The sequence below is a fragment of the Urocampus carinirostris genome, chromosome 10 (assembly GCF_059441175.1).
Source record: "Urocampus carinirostris isolate Australia breed hairy pipefish chromosome 10, RoL_Ucar_1.0, whole genome shotgun sequence".
NCBI classification, from domain to species: domain Eukaryota; kingdom Metazoa; phylum Chordata; class Actinopteri; order Syngnathiformes; family Syngnathidae; genus Urocampus; species Urocampus carinirostris.
Genome location: NC_142358.1, coordinates 19,340,656 through 19,357,015, shown reverse-complemented (window position 1 = coordinate 19,357,015; position 16,360 = coordinate 19,340,656). Strand labels below are relative to the sequence as shown.

Genomic DNA, 16,360 nt, shown 5'->3' with positions numbered 1-16,360 from the left:
GTCTGCCTGCCTGCCTGCCTGCCTGCCTGCCTGCCTGCCTGCCTGCCTGCCTGCCTGCCTGCCTGCCTGCCTGCCTGCCTGCCTGCCTGCCTGCCTGCCTGCCTGCCTGCCTGCCTGCCTGCCTGCCTGCCTGCCTGCCTGCCTGCCTGCCTGCCTGCCTGCCTGCCTGCCCGCCCGCCCGCCCGCCCGCCCGCCCGCCCGCCCGCCCGCCCGCCCGCCCGTCCGTCCGCCCGCCCGCCCGCCCGCCCGCCCGCCCGCCCGTCCGCCCGCCCGCCCGTCCGTCCGTCCGTCCGTCCGTCCGTCCGCCCGCCCGCCCGCCCGCCCGCCCGCCCGCCCTGGTCATATCCCTCGAGAGGGGTGACCGACAGCAAGACAAACACCTACAAAAACAAATACATTTTTAAACCATGCCCAAACACCCAAAATACAGTAGGACTTCGCGGTTCCACGTTCGGGGGTTCAGAGCTTCGCAGGTCTAAGAAATAATAATAAAATAAAATAATTTCGCTACTTCACGGATTTTCACTTTTCGTGGGTGGTTTTGGTCCCCATTAACCGGGTCTAAGAAATAATATTAATTAAAAAAAAAATGTATATATATATATATATATATATTTTTTTTTTTAATGCATTTTTGAAGGGGCGTTGCTACTTTGCGGATTTTCACTTTTTGCGGGTGGTTTTGGTCCCCATTAACCGCGATAACCGAGGGATTACTGTAGTTAAGCACCTTGGCACCCAAGTTGGTCATGCTTTCGTCCCTCCAGATGAAACACACAAGAAAGCGGCCATGTTACTCGAGTCAGGGTGACACAACGCACTCTTCTGTTCAGCTTTCACTGGTTTACCCCTGCCGCATCATACGGATGCCCTGCCCATCCCTTTGAACAGATCTAAACATCCCACTATCCTTTTACAACACCTCTCCACTCATTCCTATCGCCAACAAGAGCTCTAGCTTCCACTACATTTGGATCTGTAGATCCTCTTCAACATTCGACCCTCATCCATCCTCTCCATGTGTCCAAACCAACCGAGTACTCTCTTATCCATGCGCTTGCTCAGTTCCACTACTACTCCACTTCTGTCCCTTGATATCAAATGTGTTAACTTTTAACTATTAACACATTTTTTCAGCTTGTTAATACTATCACTAAGTCTATTGTTTGGGGCTAAGGTCTTTGCCAAATCAGAAACTCTGGTCTCACTACAGCCGTTTACCGTGGGGCAAGAGAATTGCGTGCCTTATTGTTCATCTTCCTAAAGTCAGCACGGTAATATGTTACAAACTCATTGTATTGATAATATGAATGATGTATAATCTGAAAATCCAATTTTGAAAAAGGAAAATTCAAACATTCTTTGGTTGGATGAGAAAACATTCTAACACTGAATAAATAACACCTTTTTAAAAAATATTTTAATGATGAAAGGTGCCCCTCCTTGACTATATGTCATTGATGTACACCAACTTCATGGGCAATACTTTCAGTAAACTGAGAAAACCAGTTTTTGGAGTACTTTTAATTTCATACGCCTTTTAATAAATCCGAATATTTTTTGAAGGAGCAATTTATAGTCCTGAAAATTTGTTACCTGGCATAAAAGACATGGAATCATGAGCAGAACAAGATAAACAAGTTTCAGCCATCATTCCAAGTCAGACTTTATTAAAGTTTGCTAATTGGGCTAACGCATGGATCACCAATGCGGTGCAGCAGCTAGCCCCTGTTGAGGAATAGCTTTTTTACTTCTGCGTGTTCGTTTTCCTACCAAGGTTATGAGATGAGTGGTCGGTCAAAATGAGAGCTCAAAATGAGCAGTGTAGTTCCTTCGAAGGTTTTACTTACAGAATATTCCGGGCACAAATGAGCTACGTGCAATGGCAGTATGAATTCACAAATGCAAATACTGGTGTGGTTATACAAAGAGAGTGGTCATAAATGATTGTTAATATATTAAATTCAATATTAAAAGTATCCCACAGTTGAATAAAGCACTGTCCTACTCACGATAGCCTTGTCATCGTTGGGGATTCTTAACATTTGCCTGAGGAAATCAATTATATTTTGTTTAATAGGTGATAAGTTGGACTTAATGTGATCTCCTGCGCCTGCGTTCTTGAGCTGATTACATCTCCTCATGAGCTGAATTTAATGTTTCCTCTCATTTTGTTATCCACTCTAAAAAATAAGATGATAGACCTAACATTGGTTCTTAAAGCCACTTCTGACTACAAAATAAAACACAATTAAAGTTACATAATTCCAAATAAATAAATGAAGAAGTTAAGTAAATTAAGAAAAGATACGATCATGACTAAACATGAACAGTGACATTTTTCAATATTACAACTCCCCAAATAAACACTTCAGGGGCGTCCTCTAATCTTCATTAGTTTTTGTTTTTTAAACATAGTTACATTACTGTCAATTTGTAAATGCGAACATTTGAAATTATATTTTTTACTGTATAGGTTGACCAATTATTTGTAAATACGTTGAGTAATTTTTATTTTTAACTCATTGTACTGTCACAATCACGTCTTTTAACTCTTAATTTAAAGCTTGAATACTCAACTCCTCACTTAAAGCAGAATCAAACTACCTCCGAATTAAAGTTTTTACCTTTGACAACGGTACACATGTAACTTTGGATTTTGTTTTAGGTGCTTACAGGGTTCGTACAGGTGCTTGAAATCCTTGAAAATGCGTGTATTTTAATGTGGTGTTTTCAAAGATTAAAATGTGCTTAAATTTTGGGTGAAGTGCTTGTAAATGCTTGAAATTGTTGCCATGTTTCTAAACAAGGCTGCTTTAAAATGACGGCGACACTGGTCTGGCGGTGTAGCTTTGCCATTTTAGTTCTTCTTCCCTCGTGATTAACTTAGGTTGGCATTTGTTAGTATGACATTGTTCTATGAAGCGTCATTGCCCCCTAAGGGTCGCGCTCAAGAGGACAGGGACACTCTATACCTGTAAAGGACACTATGAAATGTGTATTATTGCAAGGATTACGTATCAATTATGCACCGTGCAAGGTAGTGTTTCCCAGTGATAAATTGTAATAGGAAGAACCTTTTTCAACTGATAATGTAAGCCACATATCACTGTCATTTCTACCCAACAGTTATGTGGGAAAGATTTGTCTCAAAAACAAATATATCAGTGTAAAAATCATATGTCTTCAAAAATCGCATATGAAAATTGCAGATATATTGTGGCTCTGCAAAATACATGATTCACACTGGATTTTTTCTTCCAACGGTACTGAAAAAATTGGAAAATTGGCTTTGAAAGTCCTTAAAAAGTGCCATGAAAAATGTGTACGAACCCTGTGCTTATATGTTTAAAAGGCCAAGTATGGTGTAAACATTGGCAGCCCCAACAAATTATGACAAAAAATATCTGCTGTGTGTTGGACTAGACAGGTACGTAATTCTAGGGGGACACCGAGACGCCTGGGTATTTGGAGGAATTGATCCCATGTCGGGTGCCGCTTTAGTCCACGAAACAGTCCGCAGTGCTGGCAGGCTTCTCAAAAAGGGTATGTGGACCGATTTCTTTAACGTCAAGCAGCTTGGTTCAGGATGGCATTTGTTTGCAGGCTGGAGGCCAAGGAGAACAATAATATTTGCCAGCTGGGATGCAGAAGAATTCGGGCTGTTGGGCTCGACGGAATGGGCAGAGGTAGAAATATTTGCAATTTCTACGATCGTGCTGTCCACTTCAGCTCACCATTTGAATAAAATTGAGTTTTTTTGCCAAGATATGCATCGTACATTATACTCAAGAGCACAGGATTTGATCACATATTTGTGAACAGGAAAATTCCAGAGTGCTTCAGGAGAGAGCAGTGGCTTACATCAACGCAGACTCTGGCATAGAGGGTGAGTGCAAATCCAGGGGGTCCAAAAGTCTTGGCTATATTTTGACATTGAATATCTTGGAAACTATTGCGAATATAAAAACATACCTGGTAAATCCAGAAAAATTCTAACCTAGACTTTTACATGGAATGTTCGAAGATGTTCATCGTGAGCACCATTCGTTACACGACACACATTAAGCTGGTAGTTACATTCTTGCCAAACGCGTCCCAGCATTGCATTGTAAATGGTTGCAATAGCTTCTGTTATTTGTGCCTTCAGCTCATCCACGTCTCTGGGAATGGAAGGCACATAGATGAATCCTTTCACAAATCCCCACAAAAATAAATCACATGGTGTGAGATCTGGGTGGCCAGGACATGAGATCATGATTGTTCTGCCCAGACCGTCCAATTGATGTCTGGCAGTGTTGTGTTTAGAATCAGTTTAACCCTGAGTCTCCAGTGTAGTGGCGCCCCATCCTGTTGGAAAATGGAGTCACCAGACTCTTTCTCACTCAATTTATCCATTAACCATTTTTCTAGTACGTCGATGTATTTCACCATTGTCTGTTATTCTTTCAACGATGAATGTTCCTGCATGTCTCTCTTTGACGTAGTACAGAAGACCGTCATCTTTGAGAAATCTTGCTGATGCTTAATTACCGTATTTTCACGACTATAAGGCGCACCAGGTTATAAGGCGCACCCCCCAAAAATAGTATTTTGTCCTATATTTTCCATACATAAGGCGCACCGGGCTATAAGGCGCTACAGTAGGAACGTCAAAAAAGAGTCAGATCGTTCAGTCAAACTTATTAACTGCTTAACATTCCGACAGCTCGCAAAGAACGTAATACGTGTCTCTGACACGTATGGACAAGGTGTCTCTAAGATGTCGCCAATCACTCAAATGCGTCATTCCACATATCATCATGAAGGTTAAACTCTTGGGGTTCAAGAAATGCCAACCATTTCTTTGTTTCTATTTTCTTTCTCGCTGGCAATGTGTGGACAGCAAAGTAAGAATTTCTTTGTGCAGGGAAACATGGTTCTTTACTGTGCAAATGACAATAAACAATTTGAATTGAATTAAATTTAATATAAGACTCATCACAGAAACATCACGATCAGTCTGAAACAAGATACTGGGAAAATATAAAGCTGGTGTACCTCACCAAAGTCGTCTTGCAGCCCTCACGTTAAATAATAATACGCAACCATGGTCCGCTTACATCCGTGCGTGTAGTAAAGCCAACCGTGTAAACTATTCACACACTCCAAAACACGCAATAATGCCGACAAATAAAAATCGATGGACGTTGCTTGTTGCTAGCTGACTTTTTAGCCCCATAATTCCTGTTTACAAATGCAGACTGCAGTACTAAAAATGTTTTCTCCATGCCTTAGTGAAACCAAATGTGTGATTTGTATCTTTTTCGACCAATTGCAGGCTTTGTTTTGCCCCGCTTAGCCTATGCAATACTGTAAATGCTAAAAAGGACCCGCCTTCTTTACCTCGAATACCTTTAGCCTATAGTGACCAATTCAAATGATGATTGACACATTGGTCAGGAAATGAAACACCGGAATATATATCCCAGCATACACCGTGGATTACTTCTACAGGGGAAAACCTAGTCTGCGGCTGCTTGCATTAGTTGCGAGACTTTGCGACTCAATATTGATCCATATATAAGGCTCACTGTATTATAAGGCACACGGTCAGCTTTTGAAAAAAATGAAGGCTTTTAGGCGAGCCTTATAGTCGTGAAAGTACGGTAATGTGGGTTCTCAGTACCCCATATGTGAGTACAGTATTATGCTAGTTAATATTGCCATTTACGTTGAAAGTTGCCTCATGCCTAAAAACAAGGCGGTCGTAAAATCCGGCGTTTTCTATCATCTGTTGCATTGCCATGCAAAAGTCACGACGAGCTGGTTTATCAGTGTCCTTTAACTGTTGGAGTCGCTGTTGCCAGTTAGGCTTCGTGTGCAGTCCTCTTTTTAAGAGACGCCAAACAGTTGTTGTGCAACACTAAAGTTACCTTCTGGCTTTTCTGATCCTTTTACAGGGGCTCCGCTGGAAAGCAGTTCTAACTTGTTCCATCACTTCTTCTAAAGTTTAGGGGTGTCCTGTTCTTTTAGCTATACATAAGCACCCATGTGTTATGAATTGACAATGCCATCTCACTATGGACTTCCTCTTTGGAGGCTCATTTGTGAATTTTCTGTGATGTACAAAGTTAAGTGAACGCCATTAAAGGGTCTGAAAAGACATAAAAAAAAATCAATCTCCTTAGAAAAAAACTATTGTAGTTAGATTTAAAACGGCAGACCTTTTATCTTACTAATATTTATCGTTAAGGAGATATGGGGACTTCAAATGTGCCCAAGACCTTTGGAATACCCTATTTTCTGTCCCTGTGTATGACGGGAAGTATTTGTTTGTCTTTTTAAGGAATGTACACACTCCGGGTTGACTGTACGCCATCTCTGCACACACTAGTGTATGACATCACAAAACAGGTAAATGGAGAAGTTCAAGAAAAAAACATGATCGGCCTAATTTGGTTAAGACCTCCCTGTTTTTGTTTGTGTCCAGATACCCAGTCCCGAGAAAGACGAGGAAGGAGTTTCTTTGTATGAAAGTTGGCATAAGAAAGACAATTGGACAAATGACCGTGATGCCCCCAGGCATGTTATCCAAGGTTTTAAAGGGGATACTATATGGTTATGCATTTCAGACACAGGGGGCAGAGAGACTGAAAGCACTGTCCTCCATGTTAGTTAAATGGGAAGAGGGTGGGTAATAAGTGCTGCAGATGACCATCATAGAGTGTGTGGTGGCAAGGGTGTAGGTTTGGTCTTGGCATTGGTGTGGACCAAATCATATTGTAGCAACCCAAAGATTGTAACTATTGGCCAATCATGTCACTGTTCTTTTCACACCCTTTAGGGTTGATCTGCTTTTTGTAACTTAGGACTTTTAATGAAAACATAGGGCTTGGCAGAGGACGTTTGTAGAACAGGTTGGAATTTCATATCTGAAGGTTAAGTACAGTCCTCTCCTGCTTGCCTTGCAAGTTCAAAAATCATTGAGATCTTTTCTCTTTATTATGAGTGTTTATTGAACTATAAACATATCACTCATTCTCACTTGCATGTACCGAAAACAATTTGTCTATTACGGACTGATTGGTTCGATATGTGCTGTTTTTTAGGATCAGTAAGCTGGGTTCAGGAAGTGATTTTGAAGCCTACTTTGTCCGTCTGGGAATCGCCGCTGGCAGAGCAAGATACACCAAGAACAAAGTATTATAATTTTCGATGAAGGAAGTTTAATACTTCGGAAATGTTTATTTCACGTATGTGTTTTTGTGTGCAGAAAAGCGAGCGGTACAGCAATTATCCCGTCTATCACACAGTGTATGAAACCTTTGAGCTGGTGGAGAAGTTTTACGACCCTTCCTTTACAAGGCTTCGAGCCGTGGCTCAAGTGAGAGGCGGCCTCGTTTTTCTGCTGGCGGACTCTCAGATCATCCCCTTGGATGCCAATCAGTATGCAGTTTCGCTCATTAAGTACGCAAGCTCCATCGCGGAAATGGCACAAACGCACAAGGAGATGCAGACGTATGAGGTGTCTTTTGGTCAGTCGCAACCGGCGCAACACTCTTATCATTTTTTCGTGTTAAGTATTGACGTTGTTTATGTCTTATGCATTTGCAGATTCCTTGTTTTCAGCAGTCGATAACTTTACTGTTTCAGCGCGGGAGTTTCACGAGCGCCTGCAAAAAGTCAACCGAGCAGAGTAAGGAGACTATTTGTACAAGTTATCTTATGAACTTACTGTAAATTCAGTGTTGATTATTTTTTCTATTTACTTCGTTTGAAAAAGATTTAGTGATGTGCACGCCGAGGTACTTAAAGCTTCTCACCCGCTCTACTTCAAGCTCCCGGATAAATAGTGGCTGAGTGTCCTACTCTTCCTCATGTCCACTATCATCTCCTTTGTCTGGTCCGTATTAAGGGTGAGGTTGTTGTCCCCGCACCATGTCACCAGACTCGCCACTTCCCTCCTGCAGGCCGCTTTTCCCCCACAGTGATGCGTCCCATCACTGCAGTGTCGTCGGCAAACTTCAGGATGATGTTGTCCTTGTCCGAGGAGACGCAGTCGTGCGTGAAGAGGTTGTAGAGGATTGGGCTGAGGACACATCCCTGCGGAGTTCCTATGTTGGTGGTGATGCTGGCTGACGTCTTATTTCCAATTCTGACAGACTGGCGTCTGCCAGTTTGAAAGTCCAGGAGCCAGGTGCAGAGGGTGGGGTGCAAACAGATTGTAGATAGTTTGTGGGTGAGTTTATGGGGGATGACCGTCTTGAAGGTGGAGCTGTAATCCGCAAAGTGTATCCTGATGTCGGAGTCTTTGTTATTCAGTTGGGACAGGGAATGATGATGAACAGCTGTAATGGCATCTGAAGTGGATCTGTTGGGTCCATAGGCATACTGTAGAGAGTCCAGGTTGTCTGGGATGCTGCTCTGGATGTGGGGTAAAACTAGTATCTCAAAGCACTTCATGGAGTGAGTGCTACCGGTCTGTAGTCTTTCAGGCAGGGAGGGGGACAATGGTTGTGGTTTTAAAACAGGAGGGAACAATGCTTTGGCTGAAGGAAAGGTCGAAGATGGAGGTACAAACATTTGCCAGCTCATTGGCACATGCTCTGAGAGCACGGCCAGGGATGTTGTCTGGCCCTGCTGCCTCGTAGGGGTTGATTTTCTTCAGTACTCTTGAGTACTGGACCTGATAAGACGATACGTTTATTGTTTTAAATAATAGTCATAAGCTGTTACAGGATGTGCTGTTTGGTATGTCTAATGTGTATTAGTGCTGTGCATTTGGTACGCCCCTAATGAGACAGATGACGCAACTGCTGCTCATACTCTGCTTGAGACGGGGCCGCCATAACTCTATTCAGTTGTGGTGGGTTGCTGGATCACCACTGGGCCGTTGGGGTGTTGCCCATTCCTCAACAAATCTTCATCTGGTCTTGAACCGGGGACTTTTCGTGTGTTAGGCGAAAGTGCTAACCACTGCTCTACAAAAACACGCATTCATTTTTACTCTATTGAAAAATATAAACATGCCCACCCTACTGAGTGCATGTCTGGTTGATCGGGGGTTGTATGTGACGGTTTGAGTGATGCAGGAGATTTTAGGATTAAGAAGACACTGCAATTCATCATTTCCAAAGATTTGTAGAGAAAGTAAGTTGAAAAAATAGAGACGCAACGCAAACTGTAGTGACAACTTAAACATAAAATGACTCATTTTTATTAATCTGTTAACGTTGCGCCGGCCCACCAGTGGGCTGTCAGACTGTTGAGAAGTAAAGACGTGTCTGTATGATGTCACCAGTCACTTTAAAAACCTAAAACAGGGTTTCCGCGGATCCTTAAAGTCTTTAAATGTATTGAATTCTTTATTTAAAAAAGGCCTCAATTGGCATTAAAATGTCTTAAATCAAAATTTCAAGTCTTGAAAATGTTAACACATTAATAAGATTTAAATCTGTTTGGACCAAAAAGATTTTGTAACATTTATTAATTGCCTTTTTTAATTATTCTTTGATACCTTAGTGGCAACATCCCTTAACCACAAATTACATCAGCTTATAATTGATGCCCACTTACAACTATCAAAACGGTGATGTGGTTTCAGTTAGGCCTTTCAGAGCAGACACATGTCTAAAGTCTACCCACAACACACAGAGAAACTTGCCATGGCTAAAAGCTGTGCCAGGTAATGTGTAGGAAGCACGAGACAAGAAATATTTGTGTTTTTTGTTTGGTTTCAATTGGGTTTTATCTTCGACTTGGTTTTAATTTTGACTTCAAAAGGCAATAAAAAAAGTCTTAAATTTAATTTACCTTAAGCTGTAGGAACCCTGTTAAGTTCTTGAGATTCAAGATATAGAAATCTGTAAAATACTTATGTTTAGTCTTTCAGATTGTGATCAAATCTGACCTGGGACCAGGTAGGCCTTCGTGCCTTTGTCCCAGCTGTTTTCCAGCTAAAATGCCCATGCTACACTCATCGGCAGGCATATGATTGCAGGAAGAATTCAGGAGAGAACAAAAATCTTCTTTTTCTGTGTGTTGCCACTTAGATTACGGTACTCAATGTTTGTAGAACTAGCAGTGTGATTATTTTAGTTGGGGACAAAGCTTCAGAGTGTTACCTTTCAAAAGAGACCAAAACCGTCCAGATTCTCTAAACAGTGGAATTTATTTTGGGTATATCTTGAATTGGGATTTTAGGTTAATTTTACAGGATTGTTAAAGGGTTAAGAACGTGTTAAGAGTACTCATTACCAAGAAAAGTACCGTATTTTCCGCACTATAGGGCGCACCGGGTTATAGGGCGCACCCCCAAAAAATAGTTCTTGGTCCTATATCTTCCATACATAAGGCGCACCGGATTATAAAGCGCTACAATGGGAACGTCGACAAAACAGTCAGATAGTTCAGTCCAACTTATTACCCCCTTAACATTCCGAAAGCTTGCAAAGAAGCAAATACGTGTCGTAGACACATGCGGATGCGGTGTCCGACGATGTCACTCACATGCATCGTTCCAAATATCATTCGAAAGGTTAATGTCTTGGGATTCAAGAAATGCTAACCATTCCTTAGTTTCTATTTTCTTTTTCGCTCTCAACTTTACTGTGCATATGACAATAAACACTTGGAATTGAGTTTAATTTAAAAAAAGACCCATCACAGAAACATCGACATCACTCTGAAACAAGATACTGGGAAAATATATAGCCCGGAGTAGCTCACCGAAGTCGTTGCGTTCAATAATAATGTGCAACCATGGTCCTCTTATATCCGTGAGTGTAGTAAATCCAGGAGAGTAAAATATTAACAAATACAGAATGGTAAAACATGTTTCCTTTATGCCGTAGACAACCAAACTTGCTATTCACATTCATCTTTTTCGGCCAATTGCAGGCTTTGTTTTGCCCCTTTAGCCTATGCGAGCTTGTAAATGATAAAAAGGATCCGCCCCCTTTACCTCCGAATAACTTTAGCCAATAGTGATCGATTCAAATGATGATTGACACATTGGCTGGGAAATGAAAAGCCGGCATATGTATCCCAGCATACACCGTGGACCACATCGCCTACGAGGAAAAATCTAGTCGGCGGCTGCTTGCCTTTGTTGCGAGACCTTGCGACTTAATATTGATCCATATATAAGGCGCAATGTATTATAAGGCGCATGGTCAGTTTTTGAAAAAAATAAAGGCTTTTAGGTGCGCGTTATAGTGCGGAAAATATGGTAATTGCGTTTCAGGAATGAGTCTCTTTTTAACGTGTTGGTCCCGACATTTCTAAAATGTCAGTGTGACACCCTTACGTCTATCTAAGAAAGTTGGGTGTTTAGGTGAGGGAAAGGCTAACGGAATTTTCATTTTTTTGTTTGTAAAAGTCCATTACAGGTCCGTGCTCTAAATGATCAACTAATGTATCTGGAGAGGGCCTTCATCGATCCCCTGGGCTTACCAGGACGACCATTCTACAGGTATTAACATACAAAATTACCTGTTTGCTAAGGGGTGTGCAATACATGAGATTCCCTTACGTAGCGTTTTTATCTTGTATTTAAAAGGAAATTGTTTTCGGATTCCTGGGTCAGCCAATTTCTGTTAACTAAAGAGGACGCCAAATGTCAATTCAATAAATCAACAATCAAAATGGTATCACTTCGTCCTTCGTTACAAAAAGTAGTTCTCAGCTTCAAAAAAGTTGGTGACCGCTGGTGGTGTAACGTATTCTTGTGTTGAGCGCCATTAACTGTCTGCAGAGTGAGGCGGGCAGTTCTCTGCCTCACTGTACGGGGCCGATAGTGAAACAAGTGGTTCTCTGCATAGTGACTGGACAGTGATCCCGTTTAAGTAAACACAGGGTTTTATTGATCGATAATGATCCAATATCTACACATTGTCCAAAGTTTTACTTCCCTTCTGATTAAAGTCGTCGGCGATAATGTTAGGATTGTATAATTATATTTATCCTACAGTTGACATTTAATATGTTATATGTGTTCTCAGCCATTTTTGAAGAGTTCTCAGCCTGCAAGGCCATGAGTTGTGTTTCGATGTACAGACTGTGTTTTGTTCTCACATACCAACGGATGTACCCTGACCTATGACCTGGCATCCCATAACTCAAGATTGTTCTTCACCAAAGAGCCTGGGAAAAAGGAGTTTCCCAGGACCAAGGTCACCTGCCATCATTGGATGGAAAGCAGACCTTCGAAAGAAGACTAATCAACTCTACGTAGCAAAGGCAAAAACTGAATATTAGAAGGGAGGTTTTTCGAGGAGAGCCAGAGCCGAGCCGAGCCAGAGCGCAGCAAGCAGGGCAGAGCGAGCGAAAAGATGTCTAACAACGGAATGTCGGCGGCTTTCAATATGATGATTAATAAAGTAACTAATTATAAAGAACCGATTCTCTTTGTCCTATATTGCAGAGCGTTTTATTAAAAATGTTGGGGACATGAACCTAACATTTAATTGGTCCTTCGAAACCGGATTCCAAGATACCAGATGATTCCAGGACGCGAGAGGAAAATCCAGGAAAGACTGTGGCCACAGCATAAAGACCCTTTTTCCGGGACTGGACCTTCCCTCGCGGGCTGGGATCTGACGGTTGACGGAAAGCCAAGGACTTAGAGAATCGTGAGTAAAATTTATTCATAACATTGTGTAGATAACCGGTAAAAGAAATTGACTCGCGAGAGCGCGGGGGGTAGATTCTTAAGGTTTAAGAATCCTCCGTCGAAAAGATTAAGAATTCTCTGTAGAAAAGGAAAATCTTAACAGAGACAAAGTTTAAGAATCCTCCGTTAAAAAAAAGAAATTACGGGGGGCAGATTCTTAACAGAAAAACCCTGACAATTCTAGACTCTATCAGGTAAATAGTTTTCAGACAGTTAAAATTCCGCGGGAGGTGTGGACTCCCCTAACCCAGCGCTTTAAAGTTAGTTAAATTTCACAAGGATGTGCGGAGTCCTCTGTCAACTGAAAATAAGTGGAAAAAGAACAAGCGATGTAAGAACGTGATCACGATAAAAAACAAGACGTCTGTGTGATTGAGAAAGAGCGAATGAAATATAAAGTTGCCCCTGGGCAATTGTATTTATATAAAAAATAATAATAATAATAATAATAAATACTCGATGAACTCATAGGTGAAGAGTCATTTATAAGGAAGACCCGACCGCAATCGAGCCTCTGTGTTACTGGATAAAAGTGAGAAATTTGGGAAAAATAAATGAGCTATTTAGATGCGTTAAATCAAAATAATGCCAGAATAATACCGAAAAAGATAAAATATTCCTGTTTTCAGTTCAAAAAATTGGTAAAAAAGGACTGGGAAGAATAGGAAAAATCTAATTGAGTGAATTGAAATACACTAATTTGAGATAAGGGCATTTTTATACCAAAAAATATTGAAAAAATTGTTTATAAATACTTTTTTTCTCTTTCAATTAAAATGGAAAAAATGGATTGAGTGAAATTCAAATGAGTAAGATAACTCATAAATAAATAGATGCCATTTTCACATTAAATAGGTGAAGCTAAAATAGTAGATTTAATTGGTTTAAAGAAAAAAAAAAAAAAGAGAGAGAAACATAAAGGGGAAAGTTAATTAAATATTAAGAGAGATAATTTGGTGAAAATTAAGTGAGACTAACCTTAATACAATAGATTGGAAAAAAAAACCTTACTTTTTCAACATTGAACTGTTTTAAATCTAGAGTAAGTAAATGGGTAGAGTGGAGCACATTATAGAGTGCTTTTGAAGATCTTCATTGACTTGAAATGCGTTGTTTAGATGCAAACCATTTGCGATTTATGGCATTACCTTTGTGGAAATACCGTAATGTATCCTAAAAAGGAGGATAACGAATATACAGGGCCATATAGTGAACCGCGTCGATTAAAGGGAGGAAGAGCAGGCACACAGTAATACGCCTCGCTCCACGCCGCCCCCACAATATGCCAAATCATTCACATGCGCTAACACCCCCCAGGCCATTTACCCACTTCCGAGGAGAAGCCGTGAAGAGGGTAGGGTTTTACCGCCCGATTCTCAATGGCTAAAAGGCCAAGTGGACCCCCTTATTGACAGAGTAAAACATAGATATAGATAACGAGAAACTGACTAATCCTGAGTAGGTCAGATCATGGGTCATAGCACGGCCTTGGCAGTGATTAATTAAAAAGGGAGTTATTTTTCTGGGTTGAATAATGGTTTTAAATCTAGAAGTGGGATTCACACGTGACACCGAGCAAGCTGTGAATAAAAAAAAAAAAAAAAAAGAGGTGAATATGAGGACGCAGGAATTAAGTGGACACTAAATTGAGGAGAAGATAAAGTTATAGTGAAACAATATTTACACAGAAATATTTGCATGTAAGATGTTACATACAGTTGAGATTTGTGTAATATGCATTTGGTGAAAAATAGTCAAAACATGTGACAGTAATTTTATAGATAAGCTATAAAAATAAAAGAAAATTATATAAAGGATGAAAATCTATTTGAAGGCAAATGAACATAGACATAACATATTGTTTTGCTTTAGAACAAGAAATGAGAGAATTGCAAAGTATTACAATAATAAATTCGACTACAAAAATACTGTAGTGATACAAAAACTACACTATTTTGTTGCCATAATGAGAAATATTATAGACTAAAAAAAAATATATATATATATATATATATATATTAGTGAACTATCGTGAAAACACTGCAAAGGAAGGAAACGTTTGATTTTACAGCAAAAGTGTTGCTCTAACGATGTTTTTGAGTTTCAGAATTTTGGTTCTTGTCTCATTTGGACTCAACAATCCGCTGAGGAGAAAATGGAGGAACGGTGAGGAAAAAAAAAAGTAGCATTACTAACGATGATGAAGATATTTGAATGGGATGAACGATGGTAAGTGAAAAACCAATTTTTATGATATTAAAGGAATATGTCAACAATAAAGGCGTTACAGGTGAGAACCAGAAAAGTTTTGTGTTCATATTCGGCCGGTATGAACCATAACTATGATAAGTAGATCTCATCTTGTTGGAATCCATCACAGCGATCATCGAGCAGCGATTGGAGGACACCCTGAACTGGTTGCAAGCCAATTGCAGGGCACACAAAGATAGACAATTCACTAGCTCATTCACACATAGGGACAATTTGGACCAGTCAGTCCACTTGAAATGCATGTTTTTTTTGAAAGAGGAAAGTAAACCGTAACAATGAGAGCATGCAGGCTGGCTTGGAACACACACACCTGTTCCCAGGTCCTTAGTAATGCCGCACACGTGCTGGCCACTGCGCCACCGTGCTGCACACACATATATAATATATATATCTCATCTCATCTCAGCAGCTGCACCGCTTATCCTCAGTAGAGTCGCGGGGGTGCTGGAGCCCATCCCAGCAATCATCAGGCAGTGGGCAAGAGACACCCTGATATATATGATTTTTTTTTTAACTGAACTATCAATAATGATAATATGATAGGAATTTTGAATTCCGTGTACTAGCTTGCTAAAAGATTTATAGATCTTGGCAGAACCCCTGAAATTTAGTGATACAAAGATCGAACTTATAAATCGGTGACAAATATAGTAAATATCTGCGTATTCATTCAGTTTTGATCATCGAATTATTAATTTATTTTCTGCATTTGTTGATGGTAATTGCGAATAACAGGCTTGTCTTTTTCCATTTTTCTACTTACTGTACTTTTCTTAGTACAACATAATTCGTGATATCAATCATCAAAGCAAATGAGTCGTTTGAAAGCAAGCTCTCTTTGATGAATTGAACAAGGAAAAAAGCCGTTTGTCTAATAAAAAGACTGACCTTCGCTCGACAAGAATTACCAACAACAATGACGTAATCTCGAAGCGACGAGATCTCATTAGCTAAGATCGGCGTGCAGGAAAATAAAACTCGTATATAACAAAACCAAATTAACGATTAGGATTGTAATGTGTTAAATCTTTGTTAAAGAGTAAACTAAATGATAATGAAAATTTAAAGGAAAAAAAAGGTTGCGTACCCAGCATAAATGATGCGTCTTGGACAGGTAAGCGGGAAAATGAAAACACTGAGAGTATAATACAAGATAATTATACAGAATAGTATAAAAAGAAAGAATATTTGAGTGAACAACTAATCATTTTTCGTTGAAAATGCGAATAGCAAAGGGTAATAACTTTAAGACGTGTAGATTTGCTCTTAATAAAGAAAGGACGATTAAAGCAATGAAGCTGACTAAAAATGGTCCATAATTTTAGTGTCAATCTTCTTGTTCGTAAATGGACAAATTCAAAAGAGGCGTAAGACGTAAAAAGATTATTTCCTTAGTTGTTCTCGTATTACAGAAAAGAAAATTCGAGACTAGAA

At 40.2% G+C, this 16,360-nt stretch overlaps 1 protein-coding gene across 1 annotated transcript in view; it reads left to right on the top strand.

Moving 5' to 3' along the window:
• naalad2 (N-acetylated alpha-linked acidic dipeptidase 2) overlaps nucleotides 1-16,360 on the top strand; it is a 29,366-nt gene that overhangs the window by 7,221 nt on the left and 5,785 nt on the right. Inside the window, exons 11-19 of the mRNA XM_088346286.1 lie at nucleotides 3,427-3,546; nucleotides 3,607-3,689; nucleotides 3,826-3,889; nucleotides 6,329-6,396; nucleotides 6,473-6,564; nucleotides 7,092-7,182; nucleotides 7,256-7,517; nucleotides 7,597-7,678; nucleotides 11,363-11,455. Coding sequence (XP_088202412.1) covers nucleotides 3,427-3,546; nucleotides 3,607-3,689; nucleotides 3,826-3,889; nucleotides 6,329-6,396; nucleotides 6,473-6,564; nucleotides 7,092-7,182; nucleotides 7,256-7,517; nucleotides 7,597-7,678; nucleotides 11,363-11,455 — 955 coding nt within the window. The remainder of the gene's footprint in view (nucleotides 1-3,426; nucleotides 3,547-3,606; nucleotides 3,690-3,825; nucleotides 3,890-6,328; nucleotides 6,397-6,472; nucleotides 6,565-7,091; nucleotides 7,183-7,255; nucleotides 7,518-7,596; nucleotides 7,679-11,362; nucleotides 11,456-16,360) is intronic.